This window comes from Mus pahari, chromosome 3 (assembly GCF_900095145.1).
Source record: "Mus pahari chromosome 3, PAHARI_EIJ_v1.1, whole genome shotgun sequence".
In the NCBI taxonomy this organism is placed as follows: domain Eukaryota; kingdom Metazoa; phylum Chordata; class Mammalia; order Rodentia; family Muridae; genus Mus; species Mus pahari.
In genome coordinates this window covers 38,921,741-38,943,656 of record NC_034592.1, presented here as the reverse complement: position 1 = coordinate 38,943,656, position 21,916 = coordinate 38,921,741, and the positions used below count along the sequence as shown (strand labels likewise).

Here is a 21,916-nt window from a genome sequence, read left to right as displayed (position 1 = left end):
TTTTTGCCAGGCTATCCAAATCAAGGGCTGTGTCAGGTAGCTTTTGTATCACTGTGACCAGAACATCTCAGAGAGGCAAGACAAGACTGGTACTCACAGTTTGCAAGGCTTCATCCATCCTGGCAAAGCAGGCATGCTGAGCGCCTCTGTTTGCATCACTACAAGCCAGAAATATGAAGACAGGAAAGCGGACCCTCATCTGGCTCTCTCTTTTTCCCTTTTCATTCAGTCCAGACCCCAAGTCCATGTAACTCTATGGCCCACATGTAGAGTGGGTCTCTTTCCATCTGGAACTACCCTTACAGATAACACCCAGAGGTGTGTCTTCAACCTTTTAGATGATTCTATATCCAATCACATTGTCAATGCAGATTAACTACTGCAATAGTATAGTCACCTAAAAGTCCAGAATAGTTTAAACGTTTGTGATCTGAGGGAGCTGAGCCCATGTTGTGAGTCCTACTATGTGTTTAGTCCCTGAGGTTAAGTAACTGCCACTGCACTTATTAGCAATGTTGTGGTCATTTAGTAGTAATGTAATTTCCCCAACTAAATCTAAGGACTGGATTTTTTTTTTTTAACTTTGGTTATCTGAAATCTATATAGTTTATTTTCACCTACTTGACAAGATGATGAGCTTGTGCAGAACTTTGTTTCTAACTAACATATCAAGATATTCCTATCTGTGCCCACAAGATATAGATTCCAATTTAGACATACGATGTAATAATATCATGTAAAAATTCTCCAATCTACATTTTTGCTTGTTCACCAGATTATATATCTTCATAATTTTTCTCTGCCATTCAGCCCCTATTTTTTCATAAACATGCAACAAACATTTTGCTAAATGTTATCCTGAAGTCGGACTACAAAGTCTGGCACATATTTCTGCCTTTACATAGAACCAATTTCTCATGATAATCTCTCTTGATACTTGGCTGCATTACATTCTTTAGATAGATCTAATTAAGCAGAGCTTACTTAAGGACAGAAACACTTCCTGTTAGGCTAGCTCAGAAATCATCTTTCATATCCATTTTGGGGGGGGGGGGGAAGTATAGCAACAAAGCAAGGCGAGTTTGACTTAGCTTTGTTTATGTTACTAAAAAGACTCTGTTTCCTGATTTCAGTTTAAATATAAGCAAGGCTACCGGAAACAACTGGGACACCATATTGGATTCCAGAGTGTGCAAGATGACCCAAAGCTTGTGCTATCGATGAATGTAGCCAAAATGCAGAGTGACAGGGAGTACAAGAAAGACTTTGAGAAGTGGAAAACCAAATACACCAGCCCTGTGGACATGCTGGGGGTGGTGTTGGCCAAGAAGTGCCAGGCCTTGGTCAGTGATGCTGACTACAGGAACTACCTACACCAGTGGACATGCCTGCCTGACCAGAATGATGTCATTCAAGCTAAAAAGGTCTATGAGCTGCAAAGTGAGGTCAGTGTCTATCAAATTTGATTACTTAAAACCACTCCACATATTAATAGCCATTTATATGAGGAAAAAAAAACAGATTGGAAAGAGAAATTATCATTGGTGCCCTCAAACACACCTGTCTGTAACTAGCATCTCCTAGTCATGGTGAAAGGGAAGATGGAGTTTTGATGGCTTGCTTTGTCCTTTCTTAGAATATGTATAAGTCTGACCTAGAGTGGCTGAGAGGCATAGGATGGAGTCCCCTGGGTTCTTTGGAAGCAGAAAAGAACAAGCGGGCTTCAGAAATCATCAGTGAGAAGAAATACCGCCAACCTCCAGACAGAAATAAATTCACCAGCATCCCTGATGCCATGGACATAGTTCTGGCTAAAACAAATGCCAAAAACAGGAGTGACGTGAGTATTTCTTTGGAAATACATTAACCTAAATACATTAAGAGCATAGGTATTTTTAGTTTTGGCCGAGTATGGCAAATATTATAAAGAAACAAGTTTGGGGTGGTGGTGTTTGTTTTGTTGTTTTGTTTTAACCACAGAGTCACTTCTCCCTTAAAGGGTATGTTTTCTAAAGATATTTGCCTAGCATGCACGAGGTTCAATTCTCAGTATCACAAAATGTTTTATACACACACAGACACACACAGACACACACAGACACACACACACTCACATATATATATATATATGATCTTAATGCATTTAATATATATATATGTGATATATACATATATATGATCTTAATGCATTTAATCTAGCTGAATCAAGATCATGCAATAATTGCATAGTATATATTCTGCCTTTAATGTTCCTGTCCAGCATGGATACCAGTGCTTGGCACAGAGTAGGTGCTCAATAAAGTAGCGATTGGGTGATCTAGCTGTGTGGGACATTTTTGTACAGAGAAGAAACAGCCACTATTGCTAGTGAGACTAAGCTGCAACACTACAAGAAGCTGAATTAAGTGCAGCAGGACTCTGGACCATGCAAAAAAAAGTTTAAATGATAGCTGCACAGGTCTTAAGAGACACTTTGTACACGGTGCTCCATGTGCCCTTCCTTTTCAATGCATACATCAGTTCTTACCTGATACACGAGGCTGTGTTTCACAGCAGAGCTGTAGCTCCTCTCCAGGTAAGGAAACACTCACAGACAACAGTTTTGTTTTCCAAAAGCTGAAGCAAATGCAAGCCTGCCAGTCTCTTTCTACCTCAATCTCCAGTTCTTCTCCTTTTGCCTTTGTGATACGCTTTGAATAAAAAGGGTGGAAGACCAAGGGAGCACATTTTGGGGGTTGTTTTTGCTTTTGTTTTTTCTCTCCACCCCACCCCTGAACATGGCTTCTTTCTTAGAATTTTAATGAAGGGGGGAAAAGCTCTGAATGGAGAAGTTAAGCAAGGGAAGGACTAGACCATAAAGCTGACCAGCCCATGTCCTAGTTGCACACCCAGGCAGAAGCCAGATCAGCTAGGGTGTTTGAGCCTCTTCTTTTGAATATGCTGAACTAAGTAATATGAGCATTCATTGTGCATTCTGTGGGATCAAGGTAGCATATAACATTGAGGAAATTTCCCTACCAGGACGCTCTTGCACCCTAGAAGAAATCTGACAATATCTAGAAAGTCTTTCCCTTGGCTTGTTCTGACTTGGAGGTGGTGTGCTACTGGCCTCTAGTGGACAGAAAGCAGGCATGGCTACTGAAAAATCCCCAATGACACAAGACTGTGTCCTACAATCAAGAGCCACCCAGAGTGGCTTGATAAACACCAATGATTATGAGGCCAAAAAGCACTGTTGTTCCTACCAGAAAGATTAGGAAAGAACTTGAGTAAACATAGATTAATATTAATGAGTCTTGTTTCAGTTTGGTCCCGAAGGCCTAATTAATTTCTCTGAGCCATTTGCATGATGGAAAGCATATTCATACAGAAGAGAAGTACAAAATCTAAGGAATTAATGAATCCTTAAAATGTTTATACTGGAGGGCTGGTGAGCTGGATCAATGGATAAAGGCACCCGCTACCAAGCCTGAGCACTTGCATGTGATACATGGAGTCCACAATAGTGAACAAGAAGCTGCTTCTACAAGTTGTCATCTTGCCTACACATGCAAGCCATGGCACCTGATCCCTATACACACACACACATACACACACACATGTACACACACATACACACACACATGTACACACACATATGTACACACACACATACACACACACTAAATAAATTCTAGTAACAAAAACTCATTCAGTTTTACTACTAATACCCTTTGTAGTAAAAGAAAAATGTTTCCCCTGGTTGACAATGCAATTGGGAGTCACACCTTGCATTTATTCTTACTCTAGATTATTTCTTCTCTGTCTTCTAAGTCTTTGACATTTGTGACAGTGGCAGCTTCTCTTTCACCTCGGGCTTTCCAAGGCGCCCTTATGATGATCCAGATTGTGTCTTTTCACAAGGAGACTACACATTGTGTCCTGCTCAGCCTTCACAGCAGGAGAGCCCCATATATCAAGCTGTCCTGTTGCTAATCGTTTGAATTTTTATCACTTGCTTAAAGTGATAGTGCCAGATTCCTCTACTGTTAAGTTAATCGTTTTATCCCTTGGAGAAAAATGTAAAGACCAAGTCTCACTATGTATTGCTGGGTGACCAGGAACTCTCTATGTATATGTAGACCAGGCTGCCCTCAACCCCACAGAGACGCCTACCTCTGCCTCTCAAGTGCTGGGATTAAAGACCTGCATTACCACATTTGGCAACATATCACTACATGGACCAGGAATGGCGTTCAAAACTTGTAATTGACTTTTTGTTGATAAGTTTGATACTGTATAGTCTGTTCTTCAAACCTTCACTTTTATTTAATTACCAAGATTTTTAAATTTGGTTTTCCATGGTCTTCTATGGAAGACAGACATGACAATGGTTTTAACACATCCAAAAGATTTTGATAAAATTTTAAACTGTTCTTTTGGGGAAATCCCAACATTTTCATCAATTTACTTATTCTCCAAAATAATTGTATAATCTTACTTAGTAAACCAAATGAGAACTAAGATTCCCTAATTCCTAGGCATAATTTGAGTAGGTCATCATTTGATAAGACAGTTAAACACTAAGGGGGATTTTAATGGCCAAAAAAAATTGGAAAATGCTATTCTACTTGATAGTATCAATAAAGTTTTTATTTCATGTGTTGATTTGTATAGACAATAGTATCAGTAACTTCTAAAAGGTGATCCATAATTATATTTGAAAGGTAGTTGCATTTCAGATAAGAAAATTATGTCTCTTTTTATATTGCTGTCTTGTTATAATGCCGTCTAGAGCCAACTGTTGTATTTGAGCCTGACAATACCACTGATAAAATTATTGTTTCTCATTTTAGAGACTTTACAGAGAAGCTTGGGACAAGGACAAGACTCAGATCCACATCATGCCTGACACCCCTGACATCGTTCTGGCTAAGGCAAACTTAATCAATACAAGTGATGTGAGTTTACAAGTTCAGTGTGCCTTTTCAGAAAGCTCAGCTAATCACTTCTAAGTCGGTGAAGTTGTTTAAAAAAATCTTTTGAATGCCAAGTCATTTTAACTAGCAGACAATGAGTGACTGATTCCCTATTTGGTGGGGATTTTGTACATCCAGTGTTGGCACTCCCTATCTCAAGCAGCATTAGAGCACAGATCTCTCTATATTTACATTTCCTTATTACTTGTATTATCGTAATGAAATGTTTACAGCATTCTCACTCTTTCCTGTGTGGGAAGAATCCATTTTTATTGGATCTGTATTTGCTTACAATGTTTTGTGCTTCACAAATAGATTCTGGGTAAAGTTTTGAACAAGTAAACAAACAATCAATTGGAGGATATTTTCATTTTACCAGATTACTTTGCTGGCAAATGTTAATCCTTCAAATGTATGGATATAAAATTTAAATATTCAAACATAAATTCTGAACCCTAATAGAGTAGTTTTAATGTTAAAGATATGCAGGCTTAATACTACAAAGAATAAAATATGAACAGAAGTCTAACAACGGTAGGCAATGGACTTCTGGGTAAACATTTGAATATATTATGAATTATTCAGTTACATCACAATCTGAATGAGCAAATTGTAAACAGAAGTTTTAAAATTCAATAAAGTATTTCTTTTTAATTATGAAGGACTACCATACTGACTCATGATGCACTAGCTACACAGAAGGGATAGCCACTCACTATTCTTTTTTTCATAAGAGGAATTCATAAGGGGAATAAGACTGAAAAGCTTTCTCTATAGCAACTTCTAATGAAACACAACATTATCTGGAAAATACCACCAAAATGGTAATTCATGTCTCTATCAGTTAACTTCGGTTGCATTTTCTAAAGTACTTGGGAATTTTGGGTGTTTGGTAATCAGAGAGCTGTAAAATGTAGAACAGGATCATTAGCAATTCATAGACATAATATCCAATGACATTGGAGTGGTCTAAAGTATAGAGACTATTTTCACAAACTCTTGAAGTATGCAGTACATTGGCTTAATTATTCTGCTTATTCATCATACTGTTTATGGAGAACTGTTTTCCCAAAGCGATTGCCTCCATCTCCCAACAGAAACTCTACAAAATGGGTTATGAAGAACTGAAGAAGAAAGGTTATGACCTTCCCGTAGATGCCATTCCAATCAAAGCAGCGAAAGCATCCCGGGAAATTGCCAGCGAAGTAAGATGCCATGCCCTGTAGATAGTGGTTTGATTGCAATGGGCGCTATTTTAAAATAAGCAAACATCATCTAAGGAGTCACAAATTAAAACAGGGTGATAATCCCAGACATACAGTATAGGGTAAAAATAAGACCAAAAGTCAGTTTGACTATTTGTGGCTGAATTTAGCCTTTAATCTTGCCTAACAAAAAGCAGAAACATGTAGCTCTTCGGGCTTAGCAAGATATTTAGAATTAGAGCAAATTTTGAAATTTGCTACAAAGGTGGCAACAAAAGTTAAATTTTTAAAGGAATGAGGTATGCCTTTGTTCCTTTAGTACAAATACAAAGAAGGCTTCCGAAAGCAACTCGGCCACCACATTGGTGCTCGGAACATCAAGGATGACCCCAAGATGATGTGGTCCATGCACGTGGCCAAGATCCAGAGTGACAGGGAGTACAAGAAGGACTTTGAGAAGTGGAAGACCAAGTATAGCAGCCCAGTGGACATGCTGGGGGTGGTGCTGGCCAAGAAGTGCCAGACCTTGGTCAGTGATGCTGACTACAGGAACTACCTACACCAGTGGACATGCTTGCCTGACCAGAATGACGTCATCCACGCTCGGCAGGCCTATGATCTCCAGAGTGATGTGAGTCTAAGGTTTTCCTTTGTTCAATTAAATAGTCTGTCTCCTTTCCTAAAATAGTGAGCTTATACACTGATGCCCAAACTCCACCTAGCAATCCAAGCAACATTAGTCTGCAAAGAAAGACTCTACGGTGGAATGTTCTAGATAGCTGATCATTCTCCACACATTTCTCTCACTTTGCCAAACATGCTTCGAATTTGAATATTTCATTAAATTTCTGAAATCATCCAGGAAGTCAAATGTTAAATATTACAAACATGTCTGTATCATGTAACAACATACACTTCCATCTCTTTGTGGATATATGCTTATATTTGTGATTTGTCACTTGGAATTTCAGAATGTGTACAAGGCGGATCTTCAGTGGCTGAAAGGCATTGGCTGGATACCTTCTGGTTCCCTCGAGGATGAGAAAAACAAACGAGCCACTCAGATCCTGAGTGACCATGTTTACCGTCAGCACCCAAATAAATTCAAGTTTTCCAGTCTTATGGATTCCATGCCAATGGTCTTGGCAAAAAATAATGCGATAACCATGAACCATGTAAGTCCTTTGCACGAGGGAGGTATTAAATGTTACTGACAACAGTGGGCGACACTGTTCCTGTAGAAAGAAAAATCCCATGCAATTCTTCTCAATAACATTAAGGTGTCTCTAAAGGAAATGTTTCTTACTGACAGAGTCATGGAAACCTGAACACATCATGACATTAACACACAGAGCATGGTTTCAAAGTGTTCATTATTGACCTGTCTTCCTGTTGTTCTTAGCACCTCTATACAGAAGCTTGGAATAAAGATAAAACCACTGTCCACATTATGCCAGATACCCCTGAAGTTATATTGGCTAAACAAAACAAAGTAAATTACAGTGAGGTAAGCAATGTATGTGTAATATGTGATCTATTTTCCTTATATTATACTTTGTAAATGAAACTTAAGATTATTTATGTTTCTTGCAGAAATTATATAAGCTTGGCCTGGAAGAAGCCAAGAAGAAAGGCTATGACATGCGGCTTGATGCCATTCCTATCAAGTCAGCCAAGGCCTCCAGAGACATTGCAAGTGATGTAAGTACACTGGGGAGATTAGGTATGCCTGGGAGGTTTTCATCTTAGCTTTGGCTCCAGGATCACCTGGCTCTCTTTGATGTACAATGGACCAAGCTATGACATTAACATTGTTGCTAATCTTTGATTATCTTTGATTAACTTTGATTATGTCAGCAAGCAGGTTAAAATAATGGCACTAAACTTGTGACTTCCAGCAAGTCGTCAACCGTAGCTGTGAGCATTTCAGTGTGCCATTTCGTTTTATTGGGTTTTTTTTTTTTTCAACACAAGGTTTCTCTGTAACAGCCCATGACTGTCCTAGAACTTGCTTTGTAGACCAGGATGACTTCAAACTCTCAGAAATCTACCTGCCTCTGCCTCCAAAGTGTTGGGATTAGAAGCATGAGTCACCATGCAACACAAGGCCATTTTTAAAGAAGCATACACATGTGCTTTGGTCATCTCCCCATTCTCTGATACCATCCCTCTTTTCAACCTTTGCTTTCTTTAAGAGATGGGTTTGCCCACATTGCTAAGGTATTTTATTCATGTTTTTATCCTTGAGTCAAAAATACATTGTTATTTTGTTTCCAAAATATAGGAAATGGTCATCACATTTAAAAACAAATGACCAACATAAAAGAATTTATTATTAATATATAACTGTATAATGGCATGCCTGCTATGACTATCATACATGTTCATAAAGAACTCTGACATAAAAATGCTTAAGTAATATTATAAAAAGTAGACAAAACCCATTAACTTATGATGCATATTCTAATTATATTCATTCATACACGCATTCCACAAAGAGCTCTGTGCAATAAAATAATATATTTGCTATCCTTTTCTTTTTAGTATTTTGCTTATTTTCTTCCTGATGTAAGATACAACATATACTATATAGTCAAAGGAAACCATTACGTTTAATGAACACGATAATTCTGTCCTAGGGACTACATTTCTCTAAAGGTCAAAGCAGACAACTAACGGTCTTTTTCTTCTTATAGTTCAAGTACAAGGAAGGCTACCGTAAGCAGCTGGGCCACCACATCGGTGCCCGCGATATACATGATGACCCCAAGATGATGTGGTCCATGCACGTGGCCAAGATCCAGAGTGACAGGGAGTACAAGAAGGACTTTGAGAAGTGGAAGACCAAGTCTTGTGGACGTTGTACATCGTGGTGCGGAGCCTAGTGCGCACCACGATGTACAACGTCCACAAGCAGTGCTGACTACAGGAACTACCTACACCAGTGGACATGCTTGCCTGACCAGAATGANGTCATCCATGCTCGGCAGGCCTATGATCTCCAGAGCGATGTAAGTACTGGTGATCATAAAAGCGGGATCAGTGAGTTTATTCCACAGAAGAAGGTTTAAATAGATGGTCCAGTGCTCACCTGTGACTTCAAGTGTGTGAGGGATAGCATGGATGAAATGTTAATCCTTAGCATTCATCCAAAGTGAAGTAGTGCTTGGACCTGCTACCTACTAAATTATTTTTTTAGGAGGCTTCTTACTTGATTTTATATCTATTGGCTTAAAAATGCATCCCCAACATGGAGATAAATATTTATGGGCAATGTGTGTGTCAACAGAATATGTATAAGTCTGATCTCCAGTGGATGAGAGGCATCGGCTGGGTGCCCATTGGCTCTCTGGATGTGGAAAAATGCAAGCGGGCCACTGAAATCTTGAGTGACAAAATCTACCGTCAGCCCCCAGACAAGTTCAAGTTTACCAGTGTGACTGACTCTCTGGAGCAAGTATTGGCCAAGAATAATGCCATCACTATGAACAAGGTGAGAGGTCAGAGTTCAGGGAAGCCACATGGGGTTGCTGAAGCTGAATCCAAGAAGCAGGAAGATGGTTGAGAGAAGAGTTTTACACAATAAGACATTTATATCCACCTTTTATCATTTATTTCTCTAATCTGTTATCCACCTAGTATGATATTCATATTCTACTATTGATTTCAGTTATTATTTCTTGGTTTTGATAAAGTAAGATATTTTGTGGAAAAATAATCACTGCACTAAAATACTTATTCTCACTTTCCTTTTAACTTGTATGTGTTTTCAAATTATCAAAATTTATATTACAAATATATATTTCACTATGAACTAATTAATTGATGACATGTATATAAAATGCCATAACCTTGTCTCCTTTGTTTATACATTTTCTGTGGTCTTGCAACTCCTGTTTGATTAGACATTGGTGGTTTTCCTGATGAATGTATATCTTCTTTGATAGCGTTTGTACACAGAAGCCTGGGACAAAGACAAGACGCAGATCCACATCATGCCAGATACACCAGAAATCATGTTGGCGCGAATGAATAAAGTCAACTACAGCGAGGTGGGAGTAGATGCCAAGTCTTAGAAAACTGTGCTGTTTTTCACTTCTATTGTGATATAAGACAGTTATATCTTCTTTTATCATTTATTTCTCTAATCTGTTATTTACCTATCATGGTATTCATATTTTACTATTGAGTTGTTATTATTTCTTGGGTTTAATAAAGTAGTATATTTTAGAATGCTGTTTTTTCACCATTCCATGGTGATATAATGATGAATGGAAGCTTTGTGAAGAATCACCTCTTCTTATTTCATGAGAAAAGCCACATTTGCATTTCTCAATCACTATCTTAAGTGCTAAGTAACCATTTAGGGTAATACAATTTTTGCATTAATTACAAGAATTAATGATTTCAGCAATAATCATAAGATGAAGTACATTTTTCTTTTATTTAACTTTTTTCTTTTTTAAAAAAACATTTTATCTTATGTGTATGGATGCTTGTCTATGCGCCATGTACATGACTGGTGCCCAGAGAAGCCAGAAGAGGATGTTAGATGCCCTGGAAATGGTGGTATAGATGGTTACTGATGGCTGTAAGCCACCATGTGGGTGGTGGGAATCAAACCCAGGTCCTTGGGAAAGACTGTCAGTGCTTTTAACCACTAAGCCAACTCTAGCCTGGTTGTTCTCAACCCATGGGTTACAACCCTTTCGGGGGTCGAAGGTCCATTTCACAGGGATTGCCAAAGGCATATCAGATATTTATCTAAGATTTATATAGAAAAAATTACAGTTAAGAAATAACAAAAAACATAATTTTATTGTTAAGGGTCACTACAACAAGAGGAACTGTATTAAGGGGTCAGAGTGTTAGGAAGGTTGAGAACCACTGCTCTTCCCCCTCTTTATTAACTTTTGAAGTAAAGAAATTCAAAACAGACTATACATGTATCTCCCCTTAGTGCTAATGCAAAGCTTCATAAATACATTTTCCATGTCTAGTATATTTCTTTTAAATTGTGCTGTAGTTTAAAGCTTATGATTTCTAAAGTATAAGAATAAATTCATGATCTAAAATCCCAGAGCCATAAAACAGTACATAGAGAGTCTATGATGGAAACTCTGCTGGGATTATATATAAATGAGCCTGTTTCTTTTTGTGGCTGGTGAGCATGAGATCATGTGTCCTCATTTTAGAACCCGTGTCTTAGGTAGAAAGAGAGGTCATCCCCTCTCCGGGAAAGACACCCCACTCAGGATTGTGCCACCTTTGCCTAAGAATTCCCGGTGACAAAGAGCTGATTTCATAAGTCAACCTCTTTGTTCTGGAAATTTCCATTAAAACGTGTTTCACTTGGAATACTCCCTTGGAAAATCCCAAAGTCCTCTGAAATTGGCAGTACCCATCTGTACACAGAGATACTGATAGGCACCAGTGCCCTTCCTTGCCAGCCCCACCTCAGGTTCTGTTTGCATTAACATCCCTGTATTCCTAGACATTTCTTCAGCGGATCAGATGTGACTCCAAGCTAAATCGAATACTGTGAGTGGGTTATGAGCAGAACTGAACACATGAGCTGGTTTTCACTTTCTGGACCTGTGGCCAGCATTTCTGCACCCTGCTGGAGCATGTTGGCTGCTATATCAACGCTAGTGTACATGATCTTGAATCCTCTTAGACGACAAGACCTTTCACAAAGGCTAAAGTTAAGCTAGATTTCTAGGTTGAGTATGTGCATTTGTAATTTATATCTATCTCAAAGACTGCCGTTCATCTCTGTGTAATTTCTTCCAGTTAGATTGAGGCTACAGGTTTCAGCCTGTAGAGATCTTGTGAATCTAAGATTCCGAGAGAGGAGTGTTATCTTTTTCTCTGAGCTTTGTGCCCCCGGCAAGCTGAATGCCATTTCTCTGAGAGGACATAGCAATAGACTATTAACCTTATCCACAATGGAACAGAGGTCTAAAGTCATTTTATTTGCGGAAGGCAGAATGGAGTTGTAGTGATTGTAGAACTAGCTCTTAATGGCCATCCAAACTGAAAATATCAAGTCCTCAAGCAATTTCTTCTAGAATTTTGGAACCTGTACTGCTGGAAACTTCCAGAGACACCATAGTAGAACAATGTTGCTGGTAAGGCGTGGCAGGAAAGAATCCCTTGCCTGAGTGCCTAGCCTACCCAGTCTCTTTTCTTGTCATTCTCTTTATACAAATTCAATCCTTTTCTGTTTTCACCTTAGTTAAGATGGGAGAACGCAGTGTTAAATTATTTGACCTTCTCCCTCTAAGATTTTTCTTGACTTCTATAGAAGTAAGCGACAGTTCTGCCCCGCCCTCACCAGTACTGGAGACTGAATTCAGGGTCTCAGATGCTAGCAGGCACCTTATGGTGGAGCTAGAGCCCTAACTCTAAGTGCCACATTCATTTCTTACCTGCAGGTGTTCTGTTCCAACTCCAAAATCTTTTCAGTCCCTGTCTGATATTCCTCTCTGGTCGCTCATTCCAGTCCTTCCTGTGCGCTGTCTTCTCCCAGCTACCAGCTTAGTCTTTGGAAGCCTAGTTTTTTGTTTTGTTTTGTTTTGTTTTTAAGATTTATTTATTTATTATATGTAAGTACACTGTAGCTGTCTTCAGACACTCCAGAAGAGGGTGTCAGATCTTGTTATGGATGGTTGTGAACCACCATGTGGTTGCTGGGATTTGAACTCCAGACCTTTGGAAGAGCAGTCAGGTGCTCTTACCCACTAAGCCATCTCACCAGCCCCTTTGGAAGCCTAGTTTATCATTCAACGTAGAACCCAAGAACAGCCCTCTGCAGGAACTTCCCTTATTTTTTTTTAATTAGATGTTTTCTTTATTTACATTTCAAATGTTATCCCCTTTCCTAGTTTCCTCTCTGAAAATCCCCTGTCCCCTTCCTGTTCCCCGCTCCCCATTCCCCAACCTATCCACTTCTGATTCCTGGCCCAGCCATTCCCCTATACTGGGGCATAGAATCTTCACGAGACCAAGGGCCTCTCCTCCCTTGGCCATCCTCTGATACATATGCAGCTAGAGCCACGAGTCCCACCATGTGTTTTCTTTGACTGGTGGTTTAGTCCTAGGGAGCTCTGGGGGTACTGGTTAGTTAATATTGTTGTTCCTCCTATAGGACTGCAAACCCCCTCAGCTCCTTGGGTACTTTCTCTAGCTCCTTCACTGGGGACTCTGTGCTCCATCCAATGGATGACTGTGAGCATCCACTTCTGTATTTGCCAGGCACTGGCAGAGCCTCACAGGAGACAGCTATATNAGGGTCCTGTCAGCAAAATCTTGTTGGCATCTGCAATAGTGTCTGGGTTTGGAAACTTCCCTTATTCTGAGATCACAGTAAAACACACATGCACACACACACACACACACACACACACACACACACACACACACTCCTTCCTGAACCACGGTTGTTAAACTCTGTGGTTAAATTGCCTCTTGTGGTTTGACTTCTCAGCAGTTGCTCCCCTAAGTTACCAGGCTCTCATCACTTCTCCCAGAAAGTCAAAGGCTGAGGGAGTCCTCATCTTCATCCCAGTTACGTACACAGCATACATAGTCACAGGCACAAAGCCAGGCCAGATAGAGTAAATTACTTTAAACAACAATTCATCTACATGTCTCCCACCTTAGGTTTTAGCTTAATTTCTCTGGAAATTTTTTCCATGTATATCTGTTTATTGAACTTGTAAACGTTTAGGGTAATCTGATGTAGGTATTTTCTTTGTTGCTTAAGAAGAAGACTTGGAACTCAGAAATCATATTGAGCACTATATGAAGAATTTTATGAATTGTTTAAACCCTCTATTAGTTTTTTTAGATATGAACATCAACCTCTAACCGATTGCTTTCTTTTTGGGGGAATGGCCCAAATTTAGAGCCTGTATAAACTTGCCAATGAAGAAGCAAAGAAAAAAGGCTATGACTTACGAAGCGATGCCATCCCTATTGTGGCAGCCAAGGCCTCCAGAGACATCGCCAGTGACGTAAGCTATGAGTTCTCTTCCCATGTGTGAGCAGCATGGTGTGGCGTTTCCATTGTATTAAAGCTTTACAAAGTACTTTCCTTCAGTTGCACATGGTGGTATGTGCTTGTAAAGCACTTAAGAGGCTGAGGCAAGAAATCTTCCTCAAGTTTGAGGTCAGCTTCCACCATGCAGTGAATACTAGAGCAACCAGAGATTTATTCAGCGTGTCTTAGTTAGTATTTCTATTGCTATAATGAAACACCATGACCAAAAAGCAAGTTAGAAGCTTACACTTCCAGATCACTGATCATCAACAACAGAAATCAGAACAGGAATTCAAACAGGGTAGGAACCTAGAGGCAGGAGCAGATGTGGAGGCATGGAGGAATGTTGCTTACTGGCTTGCTCCTCATGGCTTGCTCAGCCTGTTTTCTTATAGAACTCAGGACCACCAGCTCAGGGATGGCACCACCCATAATGGACTGGGCCCTCCCTAATTGATCATTAATTAAGAAAATCCCCTACAGCTAGGTCTTATGGAGCCAGTCTCTCAACTCAGGTTCCCTCCTCTCAGATAACTCTAGCTTGTGTAAAGTTGAGTTGACATAAAGCTAGCCAAGACACAATGTGATTTTCAAAAAAAAACCAAAAAACAAAAATGAAAACAACACCAAAGCCCATCACTTTGGTATGAAATTTTTCAGAAACCTGGCTATGGAAGGAATAGAAAAGTTGCTATTTGTGAAAAGGATTTGTATGTTTTCAGCAAAAAATAAAATAAAATAAAATAAAATAAAATAAAATAAAATAAAATAAAATCACTTTCCAGGAAGAGAGCATGAGAGAAGGCTAGAGCAGTGCTGCAGGCTTAGATATTATGTAAGAGTGACACAGGCTCACAGGAGAATCTGCAGTGAAACTCACAAGCCTATATATTCTGTTGAGGATCTGGATCTAGCTTTATGTGGTGTTTTAATGTATAGTACTTAAAGATGCACATAACGCCTGATGTTACAACTCACCCTGGTTGGATTATGAAGAGGAAGTATTTACCAGTATGAGATAGAGGCTTCTAGCCTAGGCTCACACCTTACCTGGAGCCCCTGGCTATACAGTGTAGCACCCCCTTTCCCTGCCGCATCCAGGGTAAGGTGATCCTGCTTTCCTGGTGCCTTCCAGAATCTTGAATGGATACCTGCTGTAAATATCAAGGGTCACTGTTCACAGATATAGTGGTAGACTATTTTTTTATACTAGAAGTGGCTCACTTTTTTTTTTTTTGTGTATCAGCCCCTTCTCTGGCTCAGCAAAAGAATGTGTGCCAACAGTCATAAATAATAATAATATTTTTAAGAACTCCACTAAGAGCTTTCTATGCATTATCTTCATATTCTACCCAAAGTGGTAGATACTATCATTATCTCTATTTTATGAATTATTCAAACAGCTTTACTGAAATCAGCCTTAATAAATGGTGAGGTTTAAACTAGACAAACTCCTCATTGCTTCCCACTATGTCATGTCTCTTCCCATTGATTTATCTATACTTTCTAACTCAGTTATCTTTAAAATTGGAAGCCTAAACTGGAAAGGAATGGCTTAGGTTCCAAGTAAAGTCACTGAACTTGTGATAATAATTAATAAATAATAATAATAATAATAATAACAACAATAATAATAAGCACTGTTGACCCATGTGAATGTAGAACACGATGGCCTTAAGAGCTCACTTAACCAGATGGGTTGCTATAGCAACTTTCCAATATAGCCAGTCTTTATGGTGATGATAGAAATTTGTTAATAATACCAAATATGTGAATCTGGTGAGGACTATCTCCTTTGTTACACAAGATAGCCTCCTTAAGCTACTTTCTGGATTAATAAACACACAATGTTCCCAAGTGCATTCCTTTCCTGCCATACTTTCAGTGTGTAAGATCCAAGTCGTCAGGATCTCCCTGTACAAGTGGCCTCATTCTGACTCCTGTGAGTGATGTTCCCAGGTCTGTGTGCCTCCTCCTTTCCAGACTGTGTCTTAGTGCCAGACCATAGGTTACTTGAGGTAATCTATGTATGCTGTATTAAATCTGTCTACTTCACCACATCAACAGGCTTTAAGGGTAAAGGCCAGGATGCTGGCTGGAGTTGGTGTTCAACGGAAAAAAATCAGTTAATCTGCGATGAAAGTAACATGATTTTGTACAAATCTGTTACATCAAAGTGTTTATAATAGAAGTCTGACTTGTGAATTTTCACTGTAGTACAAATACAAAGATGGCTACCGTAAGCAGCTGGGCCACCACATCGGAGCCCGCAACATCAAGGATGATCCCAAGATGATGTGGTCCATGCACGTGGCCAAGATCCAGAGTGACAGGGAGTACAAGAAAGACTTTGAGAAGTGGAAGACCAAGTATAGCAGCCCAGTGGACATGCTGGGGGTGGTGCTGGCCAAGAAGTGCCAGATCCTTGTAAGCGACATAGACTACAAGCATCCTCTCCACGAGTGGACATGCCTGCCTGACCAGAATGATGTCATCCACGCTCGGCAGGCCTATGATCTCCAGAGTGATGTGAGTATGCTATTTATAAAAGAGCCTCCAAGCTATATGAAAATGTTAGCCCTTACACACAATCCATGGCCTATTCTAGCTAAAACTCATTGGTTGGTAAATGACATCCTTATAAGGAAATGCTGTTTCCTAACTACATTTGATTCTATAAAGACAAAACTCTAACTAAACAAAATGTGAATCAAGAGTCCTCAAAAGGAAAACACTTTCTTATAGTCTTCAGGAAGTTAACTTTTTTTAAAAAGCAAAGTTTTAGTTTAAAAAAATGACTCCAAAAGGTTGGCGATGTAACTCAGTGGTAGAATGCTTGTCTAGTGTAAGGCCTGGATCTAATCTCTGGCAACACACACACACACACACACACACACACACAATTACTGTAGAATTTGCTACTGGTTTCCTCTGTAGTTATAGTCACAGGACTGCTAACGACACTCAGCCTGCTCCCAGAGGACGCTGAAGCTGCTGCATTTGCAAGCTGTCGGACAGCTTTGCCGACATTTGCTCCATTTGTTTGTGTGTGTGTGTGGGGGGGGGTGTCAGATGCTAATGACTAAACTGAGCATCTATTGGCAGCGGGTGGCTGTCTCAGATCTGGGTGTTTTATAAACGTGTGAAGCGATTACAAAGCATTAGAGAGCATTGGAGAGTGAGCTAAATCCACAATAATTATACGGCAGTGACTGAGCTGTACAGCCAGCCACCTGCTCTGTGCTTTGTGGCTTGTGAAGAAGGGTAGTTAACAAGGGTTAGCCACATCCAGGAGCAACAGTGATAGACTGCTGGAGGTTGGTTGCCAAGTGCCTGTCCTGGACTGCTCTCCTCCTGCCATGACTGGTCTCGGTGCTGCAGGAAGCATTCACTGCAGATACAGCGGCACTGTACTAGCCAGCCTTCCTGTGGCTCCTTAAGCCTAATGAGCAGACCATGCCAGGCAGCCAGAGACTGTGTCTGTGAACTTCCCACTTATCTTTCCCGTTCTGCTCCCGAGGCCACCGAACTTCTCCCAGCTAGCTGACTACAGTTCCGGTAGCATTGTTGAGGGAGTAGTTTTTGAATACTTATAGGGTATGTAAAATCCTTTAACAGGAAAAAAATGGCTGAAAACGAACTGAGAGACATACTGCGAGATGAATGACTCTGCAAACCTATCCTATGCCTCCTACCCTGAGAATGGGATGGGAAAGTAGCGGAGACCCTAGCCTGGTAATATATGCAATGTCCCTAATCTTGGGTGGTATGGTAGCTATCCACATTTCTGGGGACCAAGGCGTCCCTATTATTATATGTCCCTTCTCACTTTAAGTCACTCATTTTGTATGAAAATAATTTGAAATATAAGAAAAAGTATACTGAAGGCAAAAATCCAGTTCAACCCAACCCCCCCCCCCAAAAAAAAAAAACTGCACTTAAGAGTTTTCCGAACCAAGTTGCTTCACATTCTAATTTTCACTAAAATATGTATTAACACTTTTACATGTTGGCCATATCCTTAGAAAGTAAAGGTTTTGATAACTACAGAATGTTTCGTGTGGCTAAGGACTTCCTGGCAGCTTGTTGTGAGCCATGTGTGGTACTTCTTCCCACTCTGGGTTGGCATTCTGTCCTGTGTACATTATTTATAAAAGCCATTATTAATACGACCCACAGATGTTAGTGGGGTCATTCCTTTCCTTACAGTTAAATATTTGGTATATTTTATTGTGAATAGGAAAGCATTTCTGGGTCATTTTTTTAACATAGTCCTTCTGTTCACCTGCCTACCATACTAAGCTTGCTTTCTATGAAACAATAGAATGTCATTTTCTTTTTGACGCGCTTTGCATCTTTACCGTAAATGGGCTTGGCACCACTCTTTGCCCTCGATGAAGAAGAGCCTCTGACATCTTTTCCTTTCCCCAGAATGTGTACAAGTCAGACCTCCAGTGGATGAGAGGCATTGGCTGGGTCCCCATCGGGTCTCTGGATGTGGTCAAGTGTAAGAGAGCCACAGAGATCCTGAGCGACAACATCTACCGCCAGCCTCCGAACAAGTTCAAGTTCACCAGTGTGACTGATTCTCTGGAGCAGGTGCTGGCCAAGAGCAATGCCCTCAACATGAACAAGGTAAGGCAGCCACCTCAGAGTTCCTAAGCACCTTTCTACTTGAGTGGCTAGTGGATTCAAAGTTCTCCCAAAGGGACAGGGCCATATTTGACTTTTAAATTGTTCTTGAAATCTAGTAAGTCTTGTTGTTTCCAGTTTGAGTCTTGGTAACAAGCAGTAAGACCCAGGTAATCAGATAATGCCTAATATCCAAGTCTAGCTTATTTTTCCTAATTGCACAAACAATAGTCCTGTTTTAATTTGACTTTCTGGAGTGCCTATCTTAAATGGTTTTCTTTCAACATCTTATCTTATTTTTATAGCGATTATACACAGAGGCCTGGGACAAAGACAAGATTCAGATTCATGTAATGCCTGATACACCGGAGATTATGCTGGCAAGGCAGAACAGAATCAACTACAGCGAGGTAGGGGCTGCCAAAGCCATGTGAGTGTCTATGGTGGTGGGAGATGCGGACACGTGATAACATTGCTCTTTCATGTGAACGTTGGCCCATTCCCTTTCATTTCTGGGTCAGATGCTACATTTCATGAGATTCTGCAAGCAAACTGAGCTCACACTGTTTCTTAGATGTTGCAGTTATTGCTAAAATGAACCAATAGACCACGGAGTATTTTTTTTTTTTTTTGGTACTTCTAAAGGGTCAGTTTGCCAGATAAAACAGTGGCTCATTATTTACACCAATAAATGATATTCATTTGCCCAGAATTCAAGGTGTTAAACTATATTAAACTGCTATATTTTAATTGTCTAAGTCTCATAGTCCTGGCAAGGAGTCTTTTATTAATGAACATCTTTTCCACACATTGGTCTTGAATTAAAATGAAGGAGCAGAAACTATAGTCAGAATATCACTTTTAAAAAAAACTGCTAAAATTACATTAAATCACAGTGTATGTGAGAGAGTTAAACAAGCATGTTTTAATCAACCATCACGGTCGAGTTTCTCAGCTCAGGTACAAGCTGTGCCACAGTCCCCAGTCTGTCCCTACTTGGCTTCAGAGATGCTGCCCTTCTGAGAGGGCTGGAGACTGGTTACTAACAGAGAGATGGGTCATACATGTACTCCAGATCTATCCCCAGCAGAAAGACAAATCGCTGAGCCATCTGGGGCAAAGGGAGGAGCAAGGCATAGAGAGGGCAGAGGTAAAGGAACCGAGCGAGGTCCTTTGGCGGAAGGACTCTCTGTGAGCAATGCTAGTGGCTGGGTTATTCACAGAAAGTGCAATTTTGTAGACATGCTTTACTAATATAACCAAAATCTAATCTTTTTTTTTTTTTTTTTTTTTTTTTTGGTTTTTCGAGACAGGGTTTCTCTGTATAGCTCTGGCTGTCCTGGTACTCACTTAGTAGACCAGGCTGGCCTCAAACTCAGAAATCCGCCTGCCTCTGCCTCCCGAGTGCTGGGATTAAAGGCCTGCGCCACCAGGCCCGGCTCCAAAATCTAATCTTAAAGTTGCGATTATAGTCCACTACGCTCAAAGTTCTGTCTTAATTTTTTATTTATTTTTAAACACTGTTAAAGATAGCAGCTGTTGTAATAAAAGTTAAATAGTGAAGGAATGAGTCAAAGCATGTGCCATGTATGTTAAAGCATGTGCCATGTATGTGAAAGGGATGATACCAAACACACTGCTTTCCATTTTTTTTTTATGTATGTGAAAGGGATAATACTGAACACACTGCTTTCCATTTTTATTTTTACTTAGCAGCATGTGTGGATTATATTTTATCAATCTATATTACTAAATTATATAAATCTATATTGATAGTTTTTAATCATTAATCTCCAAGTGCTATATAAACTTATAATGAAATAACTTATAAAATATATCAATTTTAATGTCCGTTACTATGTCTCACCTATTTCACCTGCCTCTACCTCCCAAGTGCTGAGATTAAAGGCATACACCACACCACACAGCTAAATACTTTTTGAAGAATAGACTAGAATCCATTTGCTTTTCCCTATCACCAGACCTTAGGTTGTATCCAGTTCTGTCCTTTAAAAATCACGTGGTGGAAGTCACTTGATGCATACTCTTCATAACATTGCCACTGGCCCTTTTCTCTTTCCATAGAGTCTGTATAAACTGGCCAATGAAGAAGCAAAGAAGAAAGGCTATGACCTGCGTGTTGATGCTATCCCCATTGTGGCGGCCAAGGCCTCTAGAGATATCGCCAGCGACGTGAGTAGTGGCAGATGGCTATTATGTGGATGGATGGGCTGGGGAAGCAGGCTCAGTAACACAGAGACAAGAGACATTCAGGTGCCAGTTACTATAAGTCACATAAATACTTTTACATTTTAAAAAAAACAAACTCATTTTTATTTCCAAAAGGTTGATATCTAGGTACCACTGGTTTAAGATTAAATCACAATCCATAATCTTTCATATTTGTAATTATGTAAACTTCTTCTTTATATTTGATCATGTAGCTTTCATAGGCATAGGAAATCCTAGAAGATAACTTTGTATTCACTGTCCAATAGATAAAGACCTGGTAGAGGACAGGAAAGGACTCTACCTTTGCCCAAACTTGCTCTGTAGTACTGCCAACTCTCCCTTTGGAAATCAGCTGAAATGCAGAGAGACAAAGATGGACAAAATAAACAGTCAAGAACTTTAATACTCCTTCTATCTCTGAGAAAGAAAACGGTAGAATGTAGGCTGCATTAATTGTTGACATTAGAATTTCATGATACTTCTGCCAGAGAACACCAGGGTAGCTGCTCCCTCTACCACTAAAACACTAACTTGCTCACGTACATATAATTTTCCTACTTGTGGAAGCCTAACCTGAATCACATTTTGGCCCAGGACATACAACATGGATGTCCAGTCCTATCCATTTCAAGAGACTGAGTGAAAGTCGTCAGAACCAGACTAGGCAAGGCAGTGGGAAAATCAATAATATCTACCGACTAAAGAACAGTAGTATTGCCGGGTGATGGTGGCGCACGCCTTTAATCCCAGCACTCGGGAGGCAGAGGCAGGTGGATTTCTGAGTTCAAGACCAGCCTGGTCTACAAAGTGAGCTCTAGGTCAAATTATTGTGTTTAATTCAGAGG

At 39.9% G+C, this 21,916-nt stretch overlaps 1 protein-coding gene across 1 annotated transcript in view; it reads left to right on the top strand.

Moving 5' to 3' along the window:
* Nucleotides 1-21,916, top strand: part of Neb (nebulin) — a 196,883-nt gene that overhangs the window by 67,477 nt on the left and 107,490 nt on the right. The window contains 16 exon segments of the mRNA XM_029536160.1: nt 1,134-1,445; nt 1,637-1,840; nt 4,836-4,940; nt 6,056-6,163; nt 6,483-6,794; nt 7,135-7,338; nt 7,566-7,670; nt 7,757-7,864; nt 8,860-9,174; nt 9,453-9,656; nt 10,111-10,215; nt 14,074-14,181; nt 16,425-16,736; nt 18,639-18,842; nt 19,145-19,249; nt 20,925-21,032. Of these exon segments, the coding sequence (XP_029392020.1) occupies nt 1,134-1,445; nt 1,637-1,840; nt 4,836-4,940; nt 6,056-6,163; nt 6,483-6,794; nt 7,135-7,338; nt 7,566-7,670; nt 7,757-7,864; nt 8,860-9,174; nt 9,453-9,656; nt 10,111-10,215; nt 14,074-14,181; nt 16,425-16,736; nt 18,639-18,842; nt 19,145-19,249; nt 20,925-21,032 (2,919 nt within the window).